We start from the raw sequence: 22,476 nt of genomic DNA on the forward strand, positions 1-22,476 counted from the left end.
AACTTATTAACGATCAGCTATATACATTTCTAAATGATCAAAGCCTCTTATTCCTCCAGCAATCCGGGTTCAGATCAACACACTCAATTTAAACAAAAATTGGTATTCTGACATTGATGAAGGTGAATCGATGATTATTCACGTTAATAAAGGGATGTCTAATCTAATTTACAGTTGACATGAAACAATAACATGAAACAATAAAACAAAGAACAGAAAGAAATCTTTTAATGAACTGTTTCTTTTGCGGATGCAAAAATTGGTACAACAGCCTGAAGGCGCAGAAAAAACTTCTAGAAATGGTGGTGGTAGGTTTCTACGATGCTCGACTCTAAATGTCGTTGTCATACAGTGACGACAACCAAACACTACGATGGAACATTTTTGACCCCGATGCCGCGTCATAGGTATGACCTGCCGGGGAATCGAACCCAGGTCGCTTGCGTGGTAGTTCAACGGTCGATCTATTGATCCACACCCGCATCCGATGACACAGGACAAATATTGGACCCATAAAGATAGTAAAGAATGTCATGGATATCTTAGGGCAGAAGAAGGCTTGTTCGTTTTAGTCTTTTATAGAGTGAATTCAGAGAGAGGGGTACTCGACATAGAATGTGTAGTTGAACAAAAGGTGGGTACGTTATAACCAGTCCGGTTATGTCTTTCATATCTTTTTAAAAGTTAACAAAAAGACAAATATGAGTGGCTAGAGTACTCACATCTAAAGTCGTTTGATTCTGAGCCTTTGCCTTGTCGATTAATTCTCTTAAACGAACCTTAAAGATAAAGTTGCATTATGAAGAATCATTAGGACTCAGTGACAAAAATACCATTAAAATTACAAAATTGACCTAAGCCCAAATAAACTCAGGTTAGAACTATGACAAAGAAATTTATCAAACGATCCTGAATGGAATTGTTAATTCGAAAATCTCTTCTCTCCTGACTTTTTCCTTTACACATAAAAGCACTCACAGCCTATTTATGAAATGTTCTTGCGATAAAACGAAAGACGCTCGTCAACTTTGAATAGTAAGCTCGCCTGCGCGCAACAGACATTGCTTATCAAACCAGATGTATTTATTAACAACATACCATTCTAGAATTCAGCCTCTGGTTCCTTTTCCTCAATGAACTGAGCTCGCTCAATGTTTTGTATTTCTCATCGTCATCTCTTACTGATTTGTTGATGACATTTGCTTTCGACACGCTATTTGCATTCATCAGCTGTTTTGTGCTCATTTTTTCCCTCTTCGAGTCATTGTTGTTGTTTTTTGCATCATCAGAATCGGACTGCTTGCCCCATACTTCAACAACGAGTGGCTGTTGCATCAAGTAGTCTAAAAACTAGAATTCACTTAAAATTGACCATTTTGCTTTGATAAAAAGTGTGATCCTTTTTAATCAATTATTTTGATTCAAATTTTGGCATTGTAAAACTAATTTCTCAAATTGATGTAAGAGTGAAAATGCACAAAAAACATAGACTCTTATAAAAAAAAAACTTCAAAAATATGCAAATAATTGTAAAAGGCCTGTTTATATGATGTGAGCCAGTCCGCACTTTCATTAAGAGTGTCTCGGCCCACTAAGGTGAGGTCCACAAGAAAGATAGGTGAGGTGAGGCCAACGCCGCATGGTATCCGCACCAGGTAGGATCCGCGCAAGGTGGAGCCCGTGGAAGGTGGGATTTGCGCTACGTGGGGTCCGCAAAGGGGGAAGTCCCGCCGTGGAATCAACGCACAGTGGGATCCACGCACGGCGGGATCCACGCTAGGTGGGATCCACGCAAGGTAGGATGAAATCACAAAATCAGAAATTTCACGTAAATGAAGTATGTATCATAGCTAGTAAACCGGATAATTTTGCATTCAGAAGAGGAATCTACTAATTGTTATCTTTCTCCATTTAACTCAATTATTGCTGTACGAAAACTGTACTTCGCTTGCAAGTTCCAAACAAGAGGCTAGCTAAGCTGAGTGGGCTGAATCACATTTTGCAACAGGTTTGATAGAATATAAGACACAGCGAGCAGATGAAAAACGAACACCTGATATTACCAAACCCTAGGTAATAAACAGAATTAAAGCCAAACAGCCAAGACATCATTCAATGAGCTCATTGAAGAAAAGAGAACTACTAATACGATGTTCATCACGCTCTATTTGATCGAACGAAGTAAATGATGTCAATATTGAGGTCCAAATAATCTATACTCGTGTTTTACTGACTTTTTCAACAACTGACAATAGTAACACGATAAAAGCAATATAAAATACTGTTTTTTATACTTGATAAACTTAAGATCGACAGAGGTGTACGACAAGGATGTGCTTTATCACCAGACTTGTTTTCTTTATATCGTGAAATAACCTAGAGGGGAATCGATGTGCAGATGATACTGTTTTGTTGGCTGAAACAGAAAAAGGTCCCCAAAACACATAAAGTTACCGAAAGAGATTGGGTCCTTGAGTTGTCACTGAATACCAAAAAACACACTCGATGACAGTTTAGAGAAGCAGGACTCGCCAACATGTACGTTTTCAGCAAACGAAAAAGAGATGAAAAATGGTAAAAGGTCAAACTCTAGGAACCTTTTTAACATTGACGGCAAATCTGATTGTCAAAAAAGATCTTTTTCAACAAGTTCAGACATCAAAACATCAACGAAACAGAAAATCTTGTTATCTGGTCTTTCCTTATATATATGGTAGGTACATGGAGTATCTCGGTTGTTATGTAAAAATGTGGCTTATAAGAAGAAAGATGGAAATTCTATGGACAAATACAGTATCAAATGAGAGAGTCTTGAAAATTGCTAATGTGAATTGAAGAATGAAGAGGAACTTGAAATTTTCCTAGATCACGTTATGCGGAGAAAAGGAATAGAACTCATTCGCAGACACCAGAATAGAAAATCCTGGAAAAGCATAATGGTCAAAGCCGTTGCGGCACAAAAAATTTAAAGAAGATATTTGTTAGCAGTTTATATTTAATTCATAAGCGACTGTTACAAGAAGCATAAAACATAAAAGGAGAATAAGGCTCTCATTTAAAAATTTCCGTAGAAGAGACATCAAATGCAATTGCAGCTGTGGTTATGAAAGAAAATGGCAGCTTTTCCCATACGCCTACGAAAAGCGAGTAAATATCAGCCCTCACAGTAATGACAAAGCTGGAATAGCTAAGCTTAAATGAAAAACATACCTGTTTAGTGACAGGTGAAAAGACGAATAACTTCTCATGCTTGAAATCTGGGTTAATCGTCCTTTTTATCTTCTCTGTGACATTATAATCTTTGTCAAGATAAACCTTGTATTTACAGTATGTTTCACCCTGAAAGCAAAGCAAATACGATATTACGAGCAGGGTATAAGGTGTTTCTTATACTGATCATCTTACATAGCCAATAATATAACGATATCTTTCACTGAAGTACTCAGTATTTTACACCAGTATTTATACTTAGCAACATGATAAGTTCTATATCAATATCTTTCTTATCCTTGTTTACGAATCATACGTGCTTAAGAATTATAAGGAATGCATTTGGTGACGCAAAATTTTTAGTTTTAGTTGCAGATTCATCAGATTAGTGTCTGTTCTAAACTGTGTATAAGATGTCGACCAAAAGGCTTCAGCACTCACAACTGCGCTAATCTGCACCAAAAGTGCAATTGCTTTCATGAAAAATGCATAATTAGTGGTCAAGCATATTAAAATATTCTCTCTGTAACAAATGTCCAACAGCGTGTTTACCTGCATGTATGGAGCATCTGCCGACAAAAACAAAATAGAATGGCTTTCGCCAGATTATTTGAAAAGATATAGCAACCCAAAAAAAGAAAATATAAGAACAGGATCATGCTATAAGCAGCTATTTTTCCATTCAGCTTTTTGACGGTTCAGTTAATTTTTTTGGAATTACATAAGTCTAACGCCCCCTTTTGACTTTCGTTTAGTAGTTGTTTGTACTTCAATTAGCTGTTCATATCTTGTAAAACGTTGTAGGTGGCCTCTGTGGTAAGGGCCCGGTGATGACGCAATATCCTGACGCCCGACAAATGTCACAGCAATATGCAATAATTTTTTTAAGGGTTGTATAAACAAGGACCGCGTCACAAATTGCAAACTGTGGAGTCAGCAATGAACATAAATTTTACTTTTACCCAATAGTCTTCCGCCGTAGAAAAATTTTTGCTGACGCTATTTTACTTGAAAAATTTGGTTCAATTATTCAATGCAATCACAGGTTACTCCATATAAAAATTGGGGCAAATCGATATCTTTATTTTAGCAAATAAGTGGGGAACCTATAGTGTTGAGCTTTGATAATAAAGGTTTCTTTGTTGAAAGCTATAACAAGAAGTGGGAAGCTCAAAAAAGCTAAAAGCAAATAGAAACGGCAGATAAATCGACATAGCAAAGTTTTACATCTCACTGCACAGTTTTTGATTAAATATAAAAGAGATTCAGATGCCTAACCTTGGAAAACTTTTGTGGCAGGCCTCTTGCACTTGGAATTTTCACTTTGAAATTGAGGTTTCCACCAATCTAGAATGAGTAAAAAGCAGCTTGCTTTGATGTTAAAAAAGAGCATTATCATCTTTATTATTCCTATAAACCCAGCATCCCCCGTCCTAACGTAGAGGATCACTCTCTATAGAAAAACCTTCAATCTGCTAGCGTTATAACTATAGCAAAAACTTTAGCAAAAACTATAGAAAAACCAACGCCCTCCTTCTGCTGGCGGAGAAAGAAAAGTTCGCTAGAAGATTCTGAATAGAACTAGTTGTAAAAACACTTGACTAAAGTTATAAGCAAGGTAAATCTGACTGCTGCAGCTCAAAGCTTTTAAATAGGCGTACAACGTAATCACTTGAATTAGATGCTTAGAATTTTTTTGACTTCATTCTATTTAATGCTTAAGAGATAGTTCGAAAGCAGGTGTCATTGAAACGTTTTATCCAACAGAGCACCACATGAAAAGTTCTCCTTTCGTGAGAAATGCATTGAGTAGAAGAAAGTAGTTCTCGAATTTATATCCATTTATCGCTAAAGCGGAGTGGTTTTTGTGATCTTGATCCCACACAGCTCGCATTGGCACCAAATATTTTTCCTTTTTGACACTTAACGATTCAAAGAGATTCTAAGGTTTGTTTTTTGAATAACTTTGGCCCCGATAAAACGAAGAGTTGCGTGACAAGTGGTCTCCAAGTTCCTAAATGATGTTCCGCTTCAGAACTCATATTTTTTCATCAAAAATCTTATTATGTTGCTACTTTGCAACCTTTCTAAAAGATTTCGGATTATGTCACTTTATTTTCAATTCATTTTCTCTCTTCTACTCATGTTAACCTCTTAGTCGGAAGGCTGGTTTAGAGAAGACAATGCTAAGATCTACAAAAGCATCAATCAAACTAAATCTAAAAGTAATTACAAAAAAAAATGCTATATGATATTAAGCAGAATTTTTATACATTCTTCATGAGTAGATGAGAGCATTTTATGGTTCTCATGAAACTCTTAAGATCTGATTAAATTTTAGCCTCCGTAGAAAAACCATTCGAACGTCTGGACAACTTTAACGTGGCTGAATATCATAAGGTAAAAATTGCAACAAGTCAACAATCAATCAAAGACGTTTTGCTATGATTGATCTGAAATTTTCTTTGATTAGAAATCAAAACAGTAAATAGTTAATTATACCCCTATTTCCACTAAAAATGCAAAAGATTACCATTTCACTTGGATCCTCAAGAAAATCGTCATCATCTAACGACGAACCATTTTTGTTGCAAGGTTCGACCTCTACCTGAAAAATGCAAGATATATTAAACACATCACGACAATTGCTTGAGGGATCTAAAGAGTTAACTTGGTCGCTAATCGCAGTTACCTTTTGCCTTTTGCACTGACTGGCACGTCACGTTTAAAACGTTGCCAAAAACATTGTCTTTTCGAAGCGAAATTAGCTGAGTACGGGGTTGCGCCAAGTCTTTTTTACATCAAAAGGTGGATAATAATCTATTTTTTTTAAAAAAATTGAAAGCCAATGAGGATGGAGGGACAGTTACTCCCAGTTAGAATGTTAAAAAGGCCCCGGAAAAAACACTCGCAGTCATCTAGAATCTGGCAATACACTTTCAATCAAACTCACAAGAGCCATAAAGATCGATTTCTGGCAAAATGCCTGCCCGAAATGCTAAACATATATGTTGCATATATGAAAAAAGATATACTAATGATATAAATGATAAAAATACATCTTGAAAGAGCAACTAAGATAATGACATAAATACCGGAAGTCAAAATATATTTGTTTGGCCCTTCTGCATATAGCTAAAATACCTCAGTTTCAAGGAATTGAGAAGCAAAAATCGACAAAGCAGTGCTATAGCAAACCTTGAGGTGGCCAAGTTCAGTTCCTTTGTAGTCCGCAATGGCAAGGTTCTCTTCTAATTCAATCTGATAAAATAACAAGATCAATATATTTTACATCAAAGCAAGAAAAAGCCAAATTGTCCCCCCCCCAATGTTTTTAAGGCCCCCCAATCCGCAATATGACAGCCGTTTCCATCAACTCTGGTCAGGGTTGCATATGTTCACAGACTATCAACTAACATGCCTAAATTTCAAATCGACTGTCAGTAAGAAACGGCTTTGTTGACATTTTCTTGTAACCTTGCCTCTGAAGATATGTACAGCGTAATAGCATTTAAGTTGCCTTTTTATTGAATTAATATATCTACGTACAACTCACCTTAAAGCCAAGGCTTGAAAGGTAAACATGAACTGTACCAATCATGACATCAGCATCAGCAGGTTCCCAAAACGGATCTTTCTCCTAAAATGAGGAACAAATAGCTCAGTTATTGAGAATCATGCACATTACCTACAAATGGTGCCGTAAAGACGACCGAGAGCTTTAATAATCAGAATATTTCAACACTTTAGAACCACACTTTGAAAAAAGAAGCATTTTAAAGGCACTGAAGAAAACTTAAAGGACAGAAATCAATTCCTCTAAATACACTGGAAACTAGAAAGAACCAGAACATCCATCTAGCGATTTTCATGCAGAACGATGTGTGACCCAATTGGGTTTGTTAGTGATGATATTATGTTGATTAAACCTGAAAGATTAAGACGTAATATTGAGGGATGATAAATAACCCAAAACATTATTCAGATTACAAGTTTTGGCCCTAATTATGAATCGTGTGATTATTGTTCAGTTATACAGAAAAAATATATAGTCATCCCAATTCTGCAACACCCAGAAAAACAAGATAAGACATAGTAGAGGAAAGGTCTTTTTCAAGCAATGAAATTTGCAATCTCAATTTGTAAGCAGTGCAACCTCAATTCAAAACAGTTTATTATCCTGGGTTCCAGGAGAGTGTCAAGTGGGAAATGGAGCGTCGAGTGAGAAATAATGCAGTGCGGAACATATTGTAAGCTTTGAGATGACCGTAAATGACCAATTAAGCGCCCAAAACTCAAATAAGCGCCCAGTTTGTATAAGCGCTCATCTTTAGGCGAAAAGGTGTTAATAAGCGTCGGAGGCTCAAACTGGGCGCTTACTCTGAAAAGATGACATAATTGTATTGAGAAAGTAATGTTCTATTTGGTTGACTTTTGTATCACAGATACAGGGAAGCTTGCTGATAGTGTTAGTTACAATTTGTAATCTATGATGACACTGTTCAGTTTTTTCATGCTACTCAAACAAGCAGGGCAGAGCTGATATCTCAATTGACACATACCTTTTTAGCGACTAGAACAGTAAGGTCCTAAGTTGCTACTCTGAGTTTCACGTAGCTCTGCCTATTCGGCATTGAGCACTTTATGACAGACCAGCAACGGAAATTGTCAATTGGCGCGTATGCAATAAATACAGCTGCATCGTAAACGTTTATAGTATGAAAGTTGTAGCTCAGTAAGTCTTTTCTATCGTCTCATTTACAGCTGACTAGTGTATAGCTAAATGTTGTGCACTCAGCGTTGTCATTCTTTATGGAGATAAACAATGTCAAAATGACTGATATCCTAAAAACTTTTAATTACCGCAAGGGATTCTAATAAGCAGCCAGCCAGTTCGAATAAGCGTCTATTCTAACAGCTTGAAAATTAAATAATATTCTGCTTTTACAGTAAGTTGTTTCGGTTTATTTGAACCGTTGTTGGTAAAATTTGAAGAGAAAAGACCTAAATAAAAGAATTCAATCTTGAAAATAAATGTGTTTGGTCGACGAGCCAAGAGGACAATATTTAATACACATTCTTGCAAAAACTTTCATTCAGCGAAACATTCCAAAAAATGTGAGCTGTATCACACTTTGTAAAAACAATGCTGCTCGTAAATAGCACCTTTTTAAATAGCAAATTGTCAACTAATAATAAGCATTATGATCTTTTTGATTTAATCATATCAGTTTTGCTTCTTTTATTGTGTTGTATTACTAGCAGATTAAGGACCATTGAAGAATTTATCAAATTTTTCTTTCATTCTTCTTTTTCAATTTTTCTTTTACTTTTTAAAGGCAATCGGCAGATACATAAGTGGCTTCAGCCATTATCAGACATCTGTCAGTCAACAATTGGCCAATCATTGAGCGTGATACGACTCGTGTGCTTACTGATTGGCTAATATTGATTGGCAGATGGCTTAAGCCACTTTTGTATCTGTCAATTGCCCTGAAGGCTAGCTTAGTGAGTTCACTTCGCCTTGAATTCCTTTTTAGATTTAAATATTCATCTAGATCGGCATTTCATATGCATTTTTGGTAATGTTTGTCAAAAGAGACGCCTAGCCTACTGTTTGACCTCAACTTCGACCAGAAGAAAGGCTCGGATGTTGCTATTAACGCTGCTTCGTAACATTAAAATTTAAGCGCCAAAAAAAAGCTTCAAAGGTATAATCTTCTTAAGAAAAAGAATGCCTAGCTCGTCAATAGGAACAACTTCTCGTTTAAAAATTCCTTTGACAATTCTTTATTTGCGACGTTTGGCGACAAGCTATTTGATACTTAAGATTGATTCATACTTAAGATGAATGTTTAATTATTTGTGTCACAGCAGCAGCTCTGTTTGTGAATTGCAATGAAAAAGTGAAAACCCGAAAGATAGAGGTATGGGCGTAGCCACAGGACAGCAGGCAAGTGATAGACGAGGAGCAATGTATCGATATTTTTAAACATGTATGGAAACATAGATCTCTAAAACTATCCTGGCGGAAGTTGCACTCGTGAACAAAGAACTGCATGAACTGATTGGTCTATAGAAGAGCTAAAATTCTGATTGCATTGTTTCAGAAAATTTTATAACTGGAAATTATACATGTCAGTGCTTGAACAAGTACGCTTGTCAAGTAATAGTTTGTAAACCAAATTTGACCAAATCTACATGAGCAAAAAAATTTATTACAGAAACATTTTCACGGAAAATTTCTCGTGTAGACGAGGCCTTAGATAATGGTGACATATGCTTCTGCGCAATCAGATTTTGCAGGAAAAATTAATTAGAGAAAAGAGCAGATAACGAAAAAGCTGAAAATTGAGGAAGGAATAAGAGCTACATCACTGAATTGAGTAACCAGGTATTGACTGGGTATTAATAAGCAGGCATCAATTTGCTGGCATTTAGCTATTTTTTGAAGGCCCAATTCAAGATATTAAGATTAAAAATGAAAAAATGAAATAAAATGAGACTAAAATGTACCTGACTGACTTCCCATTCGTCACCGTCCATGAAATTTTGATACAGTTCTTGCATTATATATTTTCTATTAATGAATTTGTTCTTATCCCATAACCATTCATTGTCGTTCGCGAGATTTTTCATCTTGACTTTCACCTAGAAGAAAGAAAAAAAATTAACATGCTAATGAATAGCAATACAGCTAGCCTATCCTCTCAGCGATTGGCTAAAATAGACAATGAGGTTTCAGCCTTCAAACGCCAGCTTTGCTTGGCTTTTATCGCCAATTTTTTCCTCAATCTCAACCAAGCACGAATTTTACCTCAAAACTGACCACATCAGATAACGACTGCTGTTATAAAAAATACTCAATTCCTTTCCTCCCAGGTAATCGTGGAACAAGCATAATATTACAGCAGGTTTATCAGACATAAATTGAAAGATCTTGGGTGTGAGAGAAAAAGTTCATGGGCAAAAGTTTCCTTTATATGCAATAAACTTGAAGAAAGGTAGAAACAATAAACTTTGAAATAATCAGCTTGTGTTGGAAACATATATGTATCATAGTTTGAAAACAAGCAACTTTTAAAAAACCTGGTAAGAAATGTTCGCTAGGTACTCTGCTCGATTCAACTTGTCAAACTTTTGAACTTTTGTTGATAAGGCCGCCGTCAAGCATTTCGTGTGACAATAATGCATAGTTTTGTTGCATAGCAAGAGTGCCAAGCTAAGAAACACAAGTGAAATTCGGTATTTTATAAGACAAAGTTTCCCAGTCTGGCCTAAGCTTAAGCTTTTGAGGAATCCCTTTGAAATAAAACCTATGAAAACCTGTCAGTTAAATCCGCTATGATTTTGAATCTTGCACAAGTCTTTCCCAACAAGCCTATTGAGATTAGATAGGTTAGAACCTCCATAGACTTTACTGTTGGTAGATTATCTCTAGCCAGGCGTCTCTCGCCCAGCTATAAAGATTTCCATAAAAATCTTATTCTATGACTAAGGTCGCGTCTCTCAGTTCTTTAAAAACAAACGAGCTTTAAAATCAATGGAAGTTTACTAGCGGCTTTAGAAGACTCCTCACTTCTACTCATTATAACACATGACGTGCGCACAAGATAATGTCGGCAATCTAAATTCACTCGTTTTTATCATATAAATTCTGAGTCTTAAAATTGACATGTAAACTGCCAAAAAAGTTCAGTTGACTCAAACTGAATATACTTCTGACTCTTTTTCAATCAACAAAGTTTGTGCCTTCTTTGCATCGTAATAGAGCTATAGAAGTGATTATCAATATTATCACAAGTCTGATGTACCAACACAGTTTTGAAGCTTAAATGTTACGCAGCTAAAACAGATCAAAACACTCTGCAGCTGTTCAGGATGTCTTCGCCTTAACAGTGTTAAATACGTTTATACGCAAGCAGCTGCAACAACAACCAACGTTTTCTCCCGATGCGATCTAAAAGCTTTTACATGAATATTTTACAAAGAGAAATCACTGAAAAAATATATCTTATAGCTGCAGCTTTCAAAGGCAATGGAAAGACAAATAACAAAGTGTTTCGGCATTGATCATTGCACGGTATTTGTTAAATGAAAGCGTACAACGCAGCAGAATTTGATGGCAGGATAATAAACCCCACTGAAAAATGCAGAAAACGTCTACCGTAATAAATCTCCAATTTTTGGATGAAGTTCAAAACTTATGATGTCGTGGAACAAATTCTTGCTAAAAGTGTTCACTGGAGACAAGGACCACCTAAGCAGAGAAGATTGAATTGCAGGAAAAATGCAAAGTTTTTCTTCTGCATCAGATGCGTTGATCAAGATAAGCAGATGCCTGAAAATACACAAGGCAATGCGACGATACCACGCAGCTGGTGCTAATAGGCTGATAGTGTAAAATGTCTAAAAGCACACGAATTTTCGTTAATTTGCCTCTGGCGGTCTTGGCCTAAACTTTTAAAGACTGAAAGAAAGGTTAAAGCTTCAAATACAACAGGAACTTCAAAATAATTACTTCAGTGCGGCCACTTTTAAGTCCTCTTGCTTGTGGAGAAACGAGCACAGGCTCGAAGGAAACCTGAAATTAAAAAGTCAATATAAAAGACAAGAGCAGACAAATGTTTTTCTCCCTCTTGTAAAATATGTTCCATACAATGAAAATGTTATATCTATGAAAACCCGAAGTAAATGTAATACTGGAAGCATTGAATTTAAAGGACAGCATCATTATCAACGCGAAAATAAAACAATGCAACAGGTTTTTGGTTCGCAGGCAACATCGAATAACAAATTTTTCGCATAACGAATTGATTTGATTTTGATTGATTCCATCGTGATTCATTATAAAATATTTCTAAACTTCTTGATATATTTCTATACAAGATTATAGAAATATACAGGCTCAATAGGCATCGATGATTGCATTTAATAAAGGGGAGAGGGGCAAGTAGGACTTGACACCCACCTTTGAAGAAAATATCCGTTTGAAAAAACGAGAATATTGCCATTTAGGAGTGTTTCATCGGTGAATTTTCAAACTTTGTTGCAAATAGAAAATGGTCAATCCCCTTCGTTGGCTAGTGGGACCAGGACACCCCTCTTGAGCACAGAAGCCAGCGACAGACCTGGCACTGAGGCAAATTCTATGCAGCTCTTCCAGAAATTACTTGCATACTCTGAAATTGGTATCTATGAACAAACAAACAAAATCGATACCTTTTTGTTTAATTCTTCACTCATTGCATTTGCTTCGTTTATCATCGGTAGAACTTTCAGTAAATCCTCTTGGAGTATCAGATCATCTGATGGAGAAAAAAAGTAAATCTTAGTCACAGGAAGCAGCATAGGATTAATAAGATGTGTCAAACATTTGTTGGCAGAGATATGGATGGAGACAGTTTCCTTCTTATTTCACCTGCCTCGAAGAAATACTTGAGGCTGAGACCCACCCCAAACATCCCCGCCATCTGTAAGAAATTGATAATAAATAACTTACTGGAGAAAAAAGGGTCTAATGTTACCTAGCAAGGAAGTTTTGGATTTAATTTTAGTTAAAATGTCTTAAAATATCTTGAAGATGGGACGAAAAAGCCGAAACATAGCATACTTAACTACTTTTTGTTCGACACTCTTCAGAGTATAAAAGTCGGGGAATGACCGACGGTAAGCAGAAATTTGAAACCAAGCATGGATTTCTTTCTCACGTTGCATTCAATCCGTACCTGGATATGAAATATAATGCTTACTTTCGGTCACTATCAGACGATTTACTCTGTGATGAAAAGTACTATGCTACTTTTCTCCTTTTTCGAACCATCTTCAAGTGTTTTTATGACACTGTTGCATTATAAAGCCTTATGTTGAATTCATATTGTCGCACAAAAATCATGACAGGAGGAAATGTCATTCAAGGATAGCAAACCATTAAAGTATGGAGTATCATAGACACCAAATAATATAAATCATGAAAGAAAACGTAGATGCGAAAAAACTGAATAGAGAATGGAACAAACGAATAAGAAAATAGGGAAAGAACAGTCGATCAAAGCAGAACATAAGCAAGAGTAGAATTAAAAAATCAAGGTAGAAAAGTGGGAGAACCATAAAGGAAAACTGGATCAAGGATATAAAAAAAATCACAAAATTATGAAAAACTGGAAAACAAAGAAAGAATTTGGAAGTAAAAGAAAAGTATAAATCGTGGTGGAGCAAAAGATGAGGGGAAAACAGAGCATCAAAAAGTGTTGGAAAATCGCGGGGACAGAAAAATACAAGAAACAGGAGAAATAAAATATTTTGTAAAAACATAAAATCAAGGAAAAATTGATAAGTGATGTGAATGGTGATGGTCAGGCTAAGGCTCTAAATGCAGAATGACATGATTTTAATATGAGAATAATGGATGAAATGAGAAGGAATATTAAATTAAGTATTAATAGAAGAAACTTGAGCTCCTGCATCACAGGTATGAACATTTTCTTGACGGCATTTCTTTGAAAAGCCAAAATCCCAGTTAAAGTGAGATAAGAGGAGATTTGTCGTGCAGTTAAAAGAATTATGTTCTGATGCATTGCTGGTCTTTTAATTGCCCGTGTTTTTTGATGAAAAACGTTCTGCAAAGCCTATTGTTAACTCAGGACGGTTGATTAATGAGGCATAGTGCCTTCTAACATAGAGACATCAACACAGAAACAGCTGATTGTTGCAAGGTCTGAGCAAGTTGCTTCCTCAGCAAGGAGTTTCATCAGTAGACCTCAAGGATTTTTAAAGAAAGGCTTTCCAATATACCTTTAGAAGACTTGTTATTATCCTGAAGACCACCATAGAATCCAGAATTCTTGGCAATTTCCTCTTGTGCTTTTTCATATGTCGGTGGCTCTTCTGGGGCGGATTCACCAATCTTTTTGGCTTCTTCTTTTTTTTTCAATATTTCAGGATCATGTGGATGGTGCAACACATACAGATGATTAGATCCAAACATTACCCTAAAAAAGTAAGAACCAACAGTTAACTATGCATAAAAGAAGCTGAAACAAATTGGATATATATTTCAATCGAAAAAATACATATCTGGCATATCAACTGAAACATAATAAAGAAGTAAACAAAAAAAAAATAGCTAATGAAAACCAATTTACATTCAAATACGTCCTTGCTGAAAATTATTCTACCTTTCTTAAAAAATCTAATACTATTAAGAATTCTAGGCAGCAGAAAAGTGTATGCACTCATTTTCATTTCATCTTCATTATTTACACATAGTAAAGTTATCAAAATTGTGTATATCAAGAATTGCTTTAAAACTGTCCTGTACAACGAAAATGTTAAACCCTAAAAATTTGCAATACGAATATAAAGCATAGAATAACAAAGAAAAAAGAAGTTAAAAATGCTGGAACGATCACCAGGAAGAAAAAGGGTTTCTTTTACATTCTGAAGTTTTCGAGACAGGATTTAGACTGTTTGAAATTTTTATTCAATTTTGTTTAGCGTCGAGGCTATTCCATAGTTTTGCTTCTCTAAAAGAAAAGCATTTTAGCCCAACTCAATAATTTCAAACTAGGCAAAAAAATCTTAAGCATCTATCTTCTTAATCTGACTATAATACTGACTATAATCTGACTAGAAGGGTCATTCTTGGGCTAGATTATAAAATATATAAGGCGTCAAAATATTCACCTATCATTGTGGTGTAAAATGGTTGGATCTACAATTTGGACCCCATTGACGACGACCTTAGCATTTGGTCCAGCTGAAATCTTGATTGTGTTGTCATCATGGGTGATCGATGCGTGAGATTTTTGTATGCTAAAGAAGAAAACCTTTGCCCGTGAAACAAAGAAGAGAATCAGTCTTCCTATTCCAAAGTAAAAATAAAGATATCTAGCCTTGTTTGTAAAAGTTTGTAAAGCCAAAACTATTTCAAGATTTTGCTGAATACTGGATAATTTTATCAAAAGAAAGGACAAACAAATAACCATCAATCTGTTAGCAAACAAAAAGGCTCATCCTTCTACTCTACTAGAGTCGTGACAGAAAAATGGTTTGTGGTAACAGGTGTTTTTGGATCAAACTAAAAAGACTAAAGCCAAGCCAAGACTTGACGGGCAATTACAAAACAACGGTTTATGGAAAAAAGATATTTTTCCTTTCGGATGAAGTTTCCTTTCACATGATGTATAAAAATCAACTTCTTCCTTCAAATGAGAAAACGAAATTTGAATTATAGGTAAATCAAAACCACGTTTCCAGCCAAACTACACGAACTTTTCTGGATGATGTTTCAATTTCAATTCACGCTTTGACGTATAAAACAGGACGATTTTAAGAAGGAGTTTCGAGTTTCATGTGATCATAAGGCTATTGTCAAACAACTAAAAATTATATTTGGTGGTTGTGTCATATACAGCTCTGTCTACGTGGCATCGAGCACTTTATGACATAAAGAAAAAATAGAAATTTTCATCAAATTTCTAGCTAACTTATAGTTCAAATTTGTAAATCTACGATACATGGATTCAAAATTAAAGAATGAAAACTTCATACTTGATTGATATAAATTATGATTTGCTATTAAAATTTCAAACCTTAAACCAGTCAAGACAATATCAGGAGGTGGATCAGCTTTCTGGTTGCCAATTTGGGAAGAGCCTGAAATGACATCACATTTGAAGTCATAAATGCTGGATTAATTGCAAGACTGATAACGCACAGATATTATAAACAGAGCAGTAGTGTCGTGCGTCAGAAATTCAAAACCATAAGGCAAGAGAAACTGGGTTTTTTCATTCACGTACAGTTAAAAATCAATTAGAAAACAGAAGATATCGGCGAACCAAGATGCTTTTATAGTAGATGTTAAATCAATTTAAAAAAGACACAGGAAAAGCTGCGTATAAATGCAGATCACGTGAAAAGCATACTTAGATCTTTGCACTTTAGTCACCTTGGTTTTACTACATGAAATGTTATGTTTTACAGCAAAAAACAATGTCCACAAAGCCTTTATGAAAAATATCATCACATAGCCAAGAAGTCTAGCTTCAAAACAGAAGACGCCTATCAATCTTGATATATTCTTGAATGCATTAAAAAAGGTTTGATCCCTAGGCTCTCAGGTTTGGAACAATATTTCCATTAATTGCTGCCTATGCTTAATGGACTGGAAAATTTATCAAAAGATCATCCTGTTTTCAACACCACCCATTTCAAGAAAAGCTGATACATAGCCACGTTATTTTACATCAAAATTAGCTTCAATTGTATCTTGTGTATTCATATCATTATATCATTCATTTTCTTAATCAGTTTTTTGCGCATAAGAATCTAAAAAGAAACAATTATGAATAGAAAAAAGGTTAGATAAAACTGAAGTTGCCCTACAAAAGTTTTGGGGTTATTTAGGATGCAGAGAAAAGCTGAAAATTAAAGAAGCAGATGCTTCTATGGTATCTTAATGAAATTGCAATTTTTCCATGTAGCCGTATAGTCCTAGCATATTGGTGAATGTAATTTCTAGTCGTATCTGTCATATGAGACAGAATTAACTCTATATCATACGTTCGGCTGTAAGGCCGTATTTGCTGTACTCGGCTGTTGCATCAATGTTTCTATATATTCGTATTAGTCCTACAGGTCGCATCTGATCGATGTGAATTTAAGTCGTATCAGTCACATTAGACAGAATCAATCATGTCTTATCCGACAACGGCATGACCGGTCGTCAAGGTCGTATACTTACTCAGGTGTACGTACACGAATGTTTCCATATATTCGTATTAGTCCTACAGGTCGCATCTGATCGATGTGAATTTAAGTCGTATCAGTCACATTAGACAGAATCAATCATGTCTTATCCCACAACGGCATGACCGGTCGTCAAGGTCGCATACTTACTCAGGTGTACGTACACGAATGTTTCCATATATTCGTATTAGTCCTACAGGTCGCATCTGATCGATGTGAATTTAAGTCGTATCAGTCACATTAGACAGAATCAATCATGTCTTATCCGACAACGGCATGACCGGTCGTCAAGGTCGCATACTTACTCAGGTGTACGTACACGAATGTTTCCATATATTCGTATTAGTCCTACAGGTCTCATCTGATCGATGTGAATTCAGATCGTATCAGTCACATTAGACAGAATCAATCATGTCTTATCCGACAGCGGCATGACCGGTCGTCAAGGTCGTATACTTACTCAGGTGTACGTACACGAATGTTTCCATATATTCGTATTAGTCCTACAGGTCGCATCTGATCGATGTGAATTTAAGTCGTATCAGTCACATTAGACAGAATCAATCATGTCTTATCCGACAGCGGCATGACCGGTATTCAAGGTCGTATACTTACTCAGGTGTACGTACACGAACGTTTCCATATAGTAACACGACCTGCATGAATACGACTAATAAAAAGAATACGACAAAAAACAGGCTTAACTGGCTATTCTTTCAAAACAGAACCGACTTACCTGGAGAAACGAAATGAACGACCATATTGGTAAGCTGAGGGTCCTCGTTTAGATTCCAAAAATGCGCCGTGGTCTTTCGCTTCTCTTGCTCTGACATGACGGCAGCCACCTGAGCCTAGAACAACCAAATCGACAATCAGATGAGACCACTGTAGCCTTCCTTACCACACGGCTTAATGTTATAATAGCTTCTTTTGCTTATCTCGTGCTTGTTTACTGACAAACGTGGAAAATTTATCTTTAATTTGCCTTGTTAAATGGAAAATGAGTATTAAGAGAGAGAATCTAGCGCTTCCATTTTCTGTAAAGGAAAAACGTATTTCTGAAAACCTGCGACAAGCATGATTTTCTAATATAAAAATCAGTAAATGAAAAATTCAATAATCAATCAATCAAATCTCCCTTACTTTTGAGGACTCTTCCTGTTCCATGAGTCGTTGCTGCCAGCTTTTCTTCATTTCTTCCATCTCAAGTTGATTTTGCCGCAGCTGTCAAAGACGAGACAGAAAAATCAGAATAGACACCACTCCCATCATTGCTGAAAACTCTTTTCTGACATTATCTAAAGACCTTCTCTATGTTAAATAATTAAGCAAACCTGATGATTTCATGCTATCAAATAATGTTACAGTTGGCCGGATTGAAAAGAGACTGAATCGAATGCAAATTAGAAACGTCAAAAACAATTTCAATTTTTCAGAAAATAAAGTTTAGTGTAGCAATGCGTAAGAAAGGTCATTTGACGAGCATAAAGCTGTATGCTGCAGTCAGGAGGAGCAGAGGTGGCGCCAGTAATCTTCCGACAGAGGGGCTGGAGCTTCCGACAGGGAGGCTGAAATGACTAAAATAAGCAGTTTTCTTACGTTATTTTGTCAAATTTGCTCCGACAATAACCTAAAATTTCCTCCGATGGGGGGGGGGGGCTAGATGCTTCCGACGAAGGGGCTGTAGCCCCCCCAGCCCTCCCCTGGCGCCACCACTGAGGAGGAGCTATGGAAATTAAGGAGGCCCTTAGTTCTGATATGAAAAATAAAATTCATTCAATGTCAAAACGTAAAAATTTACTCACTCTGTCTTCCATTTCCTTTTTTATTTCCTCTACCTCTGCAAATGTACGGAAGGTTAAGATTGATACATTTTAAGGCAATTTTTAACAATAATTTTTTAACTTAAAACTATCGCTTCTACTAAAAAAGATGCAATCTTGGTTTAACAATAATTTAGAGCTCTGGAGTATGATGAAAAGTACTAGTAATAGTTCCAAAAGAGAAGATAAACTAGGATAGGAAAGAAAAACTATGATACTCTATATCTTTTAAATTTATACTCCAAAAAATAAGAACATTTAGCGTTTACTTTGATGAAGCTCAGTATGCCGGTGGGAAATATTGGCTAACTTTTACTGTAATTTCAATTTTCCGCATTTCAAATTCTATTTAATTACTCTGGATTGCTTTTCGTCATTTTGTGTTGTTTCTGTCTATTGATTATTATTACATACAGAGGACGGCCTAATCCAGCGTCTTTTTTCTGGCATAAGAAACAACAATGTAAAATGCAATCTAGTTGTAACCAAAATATTGATTACAGACCTTCCTCTGAAACTCCCCCCTGTTGCTGCTGTTGCTGTTGTTGTTGCTGTGGTTGCTGTTCAAGGGGGATTCCACCAGCTTTGAGCGCATTCAGCAGTCGCTCATTTTCTTCACGTAGTTCTCTGATCAATTTTTCGGTGGGGCTTTCGTTAACAATAGCTTTCGTCTTGATGGCTTTGGCCCTGTCAGCTTTAAATTGAAGCACAAATTGAACGAAAATGTATTAGTGAAAAACAGTAGAGTAATACACAGATAAACAGTAAAACCCTTTTTACATGAAACCGGTTCCAAAAAGATCTGCATCCATTTCAGTTCATTTAAGTGAAGTATTTGAAAGCAGTCTCGTGTGAACAGGAGGAAGTAAACTCAAATAGATGCGGATCTTTTTGCAACCGGTTCCTTGTAAACGGTGCCTAAGATGGCTTAAAGCCCACCTCGCGTTAGCCTGCGTGCAAACTTACAAATAGCGAGTATGCAATTGGACAGAGACCTCGCTTCGGTCACAGAGAACCAACAGTGCTCGCCTGGGTAATAGAACCAACAGCGCTCGCTGTGATTCTACTCCCAAAGAAACTTTGTGAGATCAAGCTGCAAGGAGCCAATCTGGTCAGTAGATTTCACAGCACGCGAGCGAGCGAATGAACGATTGAAGCGGCGGTGCACTTTTACACATGATAAATTGCTGGAACAGGAAGCATGCTGCTAGTGACAGGATTCAAACCTTCAATTTATGTTCTTTCTGTAGTACCTGATATAGTTTTGCATGAATAGTAGAGAGCTCAATGAAATACAGAAGAGGACTTGAAGACATGATTTACTAAAAAAACAGCGATCTTCATGATTCCTATGAAGACAACGTCAAAATTTCATCATTTTTTTTGGCAGAATAGGGAAATCTTTCGCGTTGCTACTGGGCATTTGCATATACTTTTGCTACATAATCTTGATCATGCCACAGTTGTCTAGTATCAACCGAGGATTTAAAAAATAATATCCTTCAAAAGTAATCTCATTTAGCGATTTTTGATAAAAAATACGTTGTTCACACCATATCGTTTCAATAAAAGTATTTGCTTTTTATTCACATTTCCACAGCGCTAGCAGCGACTCTTAAGAGGGAGGCTTAGATAATACTTTCATAGGAGTGGCCTGTCACACAGTATGTCTATAAAAAGCCATTTAACTTATTCTCTTTTCATTCATTCTTTTAGATGATAATTGCAAAACTCGCATGGTAAACATTTCATAAGTATGTATAGCTAGTTAGCCCTTACACTCTATGATCCTCTATAACTCTGAACAAACTCACTTTATTTCATCAATATTTCATTATATTAATTAAAGAGGACGAAACGATTCAAAAGACAACATTGCGAAAATCACAATTTCTTAAAACATTTTGCGCTATTTCACTGTTAATAATCTGAACAGTACATCAATCAGACTTACGAATAACACTATGGCTATTCTTTGGAAAGAATCCGCCCCACAGCTTTCGAATCTTAACCGACACAATTTCAAGTTCCCTTACCAAATCTAAGCGTTGACAATGTTTCGTCATGGTTGATATCCGCTGGACTGAGTGCTGCAATCTAAAAAAAATTATTTTCAGCGTAAGATTCTCATCCAGACAGCATTTTAATGAAAAAAGGAGAAACCAACTTGCAGTCAAATTCGTGATCATGAGAATTTACAATTTCATGAAAAAAAGAAGTGTTCGACCATATGTATTTTACTTAAGATCGCTCAATAATTTGTTTTGATTTTGACAGTCTTTTAGCTTGTGATAAAGTGTTCTAAAACACTTGTATTACAAAAATCTGGAGATGATCGTCGAATCATTCGTTTTCACACTTTATCTACATTTAGATATTCTATGGCTGCCGTAGTTGAAAAGGATATAATAAAATCAGGTTTCAACTACGACAGCCAGTAACAAGAATGTGAAAATATACTTCTAAACTAAAAGATATTTAATTTCGTAATTAACAACAACATTAACACCGGGCGTTTCAGAAAGAGGAACCATTCAAACTGGGAATACTTCAGACAAGACACCCAGCAGAAGAAATGTTACATAAAAATCAGGAAAACTTTGCTAGTATCTATGACACACTGTGTTAGTATCATAGAATTCTGCGTTCCCTGAAGAGAAAAAGGCCCAAAGGAAACAGATATCTGAGGTCTCTTTAACCGAAAATGTTGTGATTCACAAAGTTTAGAAAGCAAAATATTTTGAAGGACCCTAAAACATTCATTATATTGCTAAGGGTCCAGAAGCAGTTGCTTCTTCCTCTTTCTCTCTAGGTGGCCATGTTAACAGCATTTTGTCCCGTTGACCAACCGTTCAGAACAAATAATAGTCTCGTTTATGATTGACAGAACGTCTAACGTGGCTGATTAGATACGTAACAAAAGGTCTATTGTAAAATCCAGCCTCGGATGGGAATTTAAACGACCATCAAAATATGTCGTGACATAGGGCCTTTCAAAACATTGGCAAACATTCATCATACCATGACTGTCTTACTATTCCCTCCGAGTGCATTTTTTAACAGTCTCGTTAACACGGAGTCTCGAAATGGAACTGAAATAATAAAACAGCATAAGATTAATACTGGTGATGATTATAAAATGTTAAGCAAATGCGTATGGTTGTATAGAAAAATCCTTGCTGATATAAGTTACAGGTGAATATAATATTCATAATACTTGATATGAAACGGCTAAAACGCAAAACGGATTCTATGTAGCAGATGTAAAATTAACCGAAAGTCTTCGGCTGTCTTCCTAAGAAGATCTTTCCGAACGTCTTTCTAGTACTTTCAAAATCATACATTAAATACTCTCAGTGAAGCTGAACAAATAAATATATTTTTTAAAAGTATGAATCAAGCAAATACGAAAAATATCAGTGATTCTGAAGGTAAATTCATTAACATCCAACTACCACAAAATATGTGTCAAGACAATACTAGGAAGCAAAAATATTATCACTAACCTATCACATTCTTTTTCCCTGTGCTTTGGTCAGCCAGTGCTGCAAAAGGGATGGTGATAAGTCAGTCAAACCTTTCTGACATTTGGAAAAGCGAAGGCTGTCTATTACCAGTGAAATCTTGAAGTTTCTCTTTTTCTGATCATTTTCAAGGGCTCTCATTATATTCCAGCGATTTGACACAGTGA

The 22,476-nt window shown here is 36.0% G+C and overlaps 1 protein-coding gene across 1 annotated transcript in view; it reads right to left on the minus strand.

Annotated features, from left to right (window-relative positions):
* Positions 1 to 22,476, minus strand: part of LOC135682286 (kinesin-like protein KIF28) — a 34,118-nt gene that overhangs the window by 2,146 nt on the left and 9,496 nt on the right. The window contains exons 10-29 of the mRNA XM_089113253.1: positions 22,292 to 22,330; positions 21,807 to 21,877; positions 20,822 to 20,882; positions 19,291 to 19,479; positions 18,768 to 18,802; positions 18,106 to 18,186; positions 17,699 to 17,813; positions 15,804 to 15,867; positions 14,896 to 15,024; positions 14,005 to 14,201; positions 12,433 to 12,518; positions 11,732 to 11,794; positions 9,727 to 9,861; positions 6,767 to 6,850; positions 6,409 to 6,471; positions 5,744 to 5,818; positions 4,489 to 4,557; positions 3,211 to 3,339; positions 1,099 to 1,350; positions 723 to 779 (exon numbers count right to left, since the gene is read on the minus strand). Coding sequence (XP_088969379.1) covers positions 723 to 779; positions 1,099 to 1,350; positions 3,211 to 3,339; positions 4,489 to 4,557; positions 5,744 to 5,818; positions 6,409 to 6,471; positions 6,767 to 6,850; positions 9,727 to 9,861; positions 11,732 to 11,794; positions 12,433 to 12,518; positions 14,005 to 14,201; positions 14,896 to 15,024; positions 15,804 to 15,867; positions 17,699 to 17,813; positions 18,106 to 18,186; positions 18,768 to 18,802; positions 19,291 to 19,479; positions 20,822 to 20,882; positions 21,807 to 21,877; positions 22,292 to 22,330 — 1,994 coding nt within the window. The remainder of the gene's footprint in view (positions 1 to 722; positions 780 to 1,098; positions 1,351 to 3,210; positions 3,340 to 4,488; positions 4,558 to 5,743; positions 5,819 to 6,408; positions 6,472 to 6,766; positions 6,851 to 9,726; positions 9,862 to 11,731; positions 11,795 to 12,432; positions 12,519 to 14,004; positions 14,202 to 14,895; positions 15,025 to 15,803; positions 15,868 to 17,698; positions 17,814 to 18,105; positions 18,187 to 18,767; positions 18,803 to 19,290; positions 19,480 to 20,821; positions 20,883 to 21,806; positions 21,878 to 22,291; positions 22,331 to 22,476) is intronic.

Source organism: Rhopilema esculentum, chromosome 16 (assembly GCF_057945365.1).
Source record: "Rhopilema esculentum isolate cy_ngs chromosome 16, ASM5794536v1, whole genome shotgun sequence".
NCBI classification, from domain to species: Eukaryota; Metazoa; Cnidaria; class Scyphozoa; order Rhizostomeae; family Rhizostomatidae; genus Rhopilema; species Rhopilema esculentum.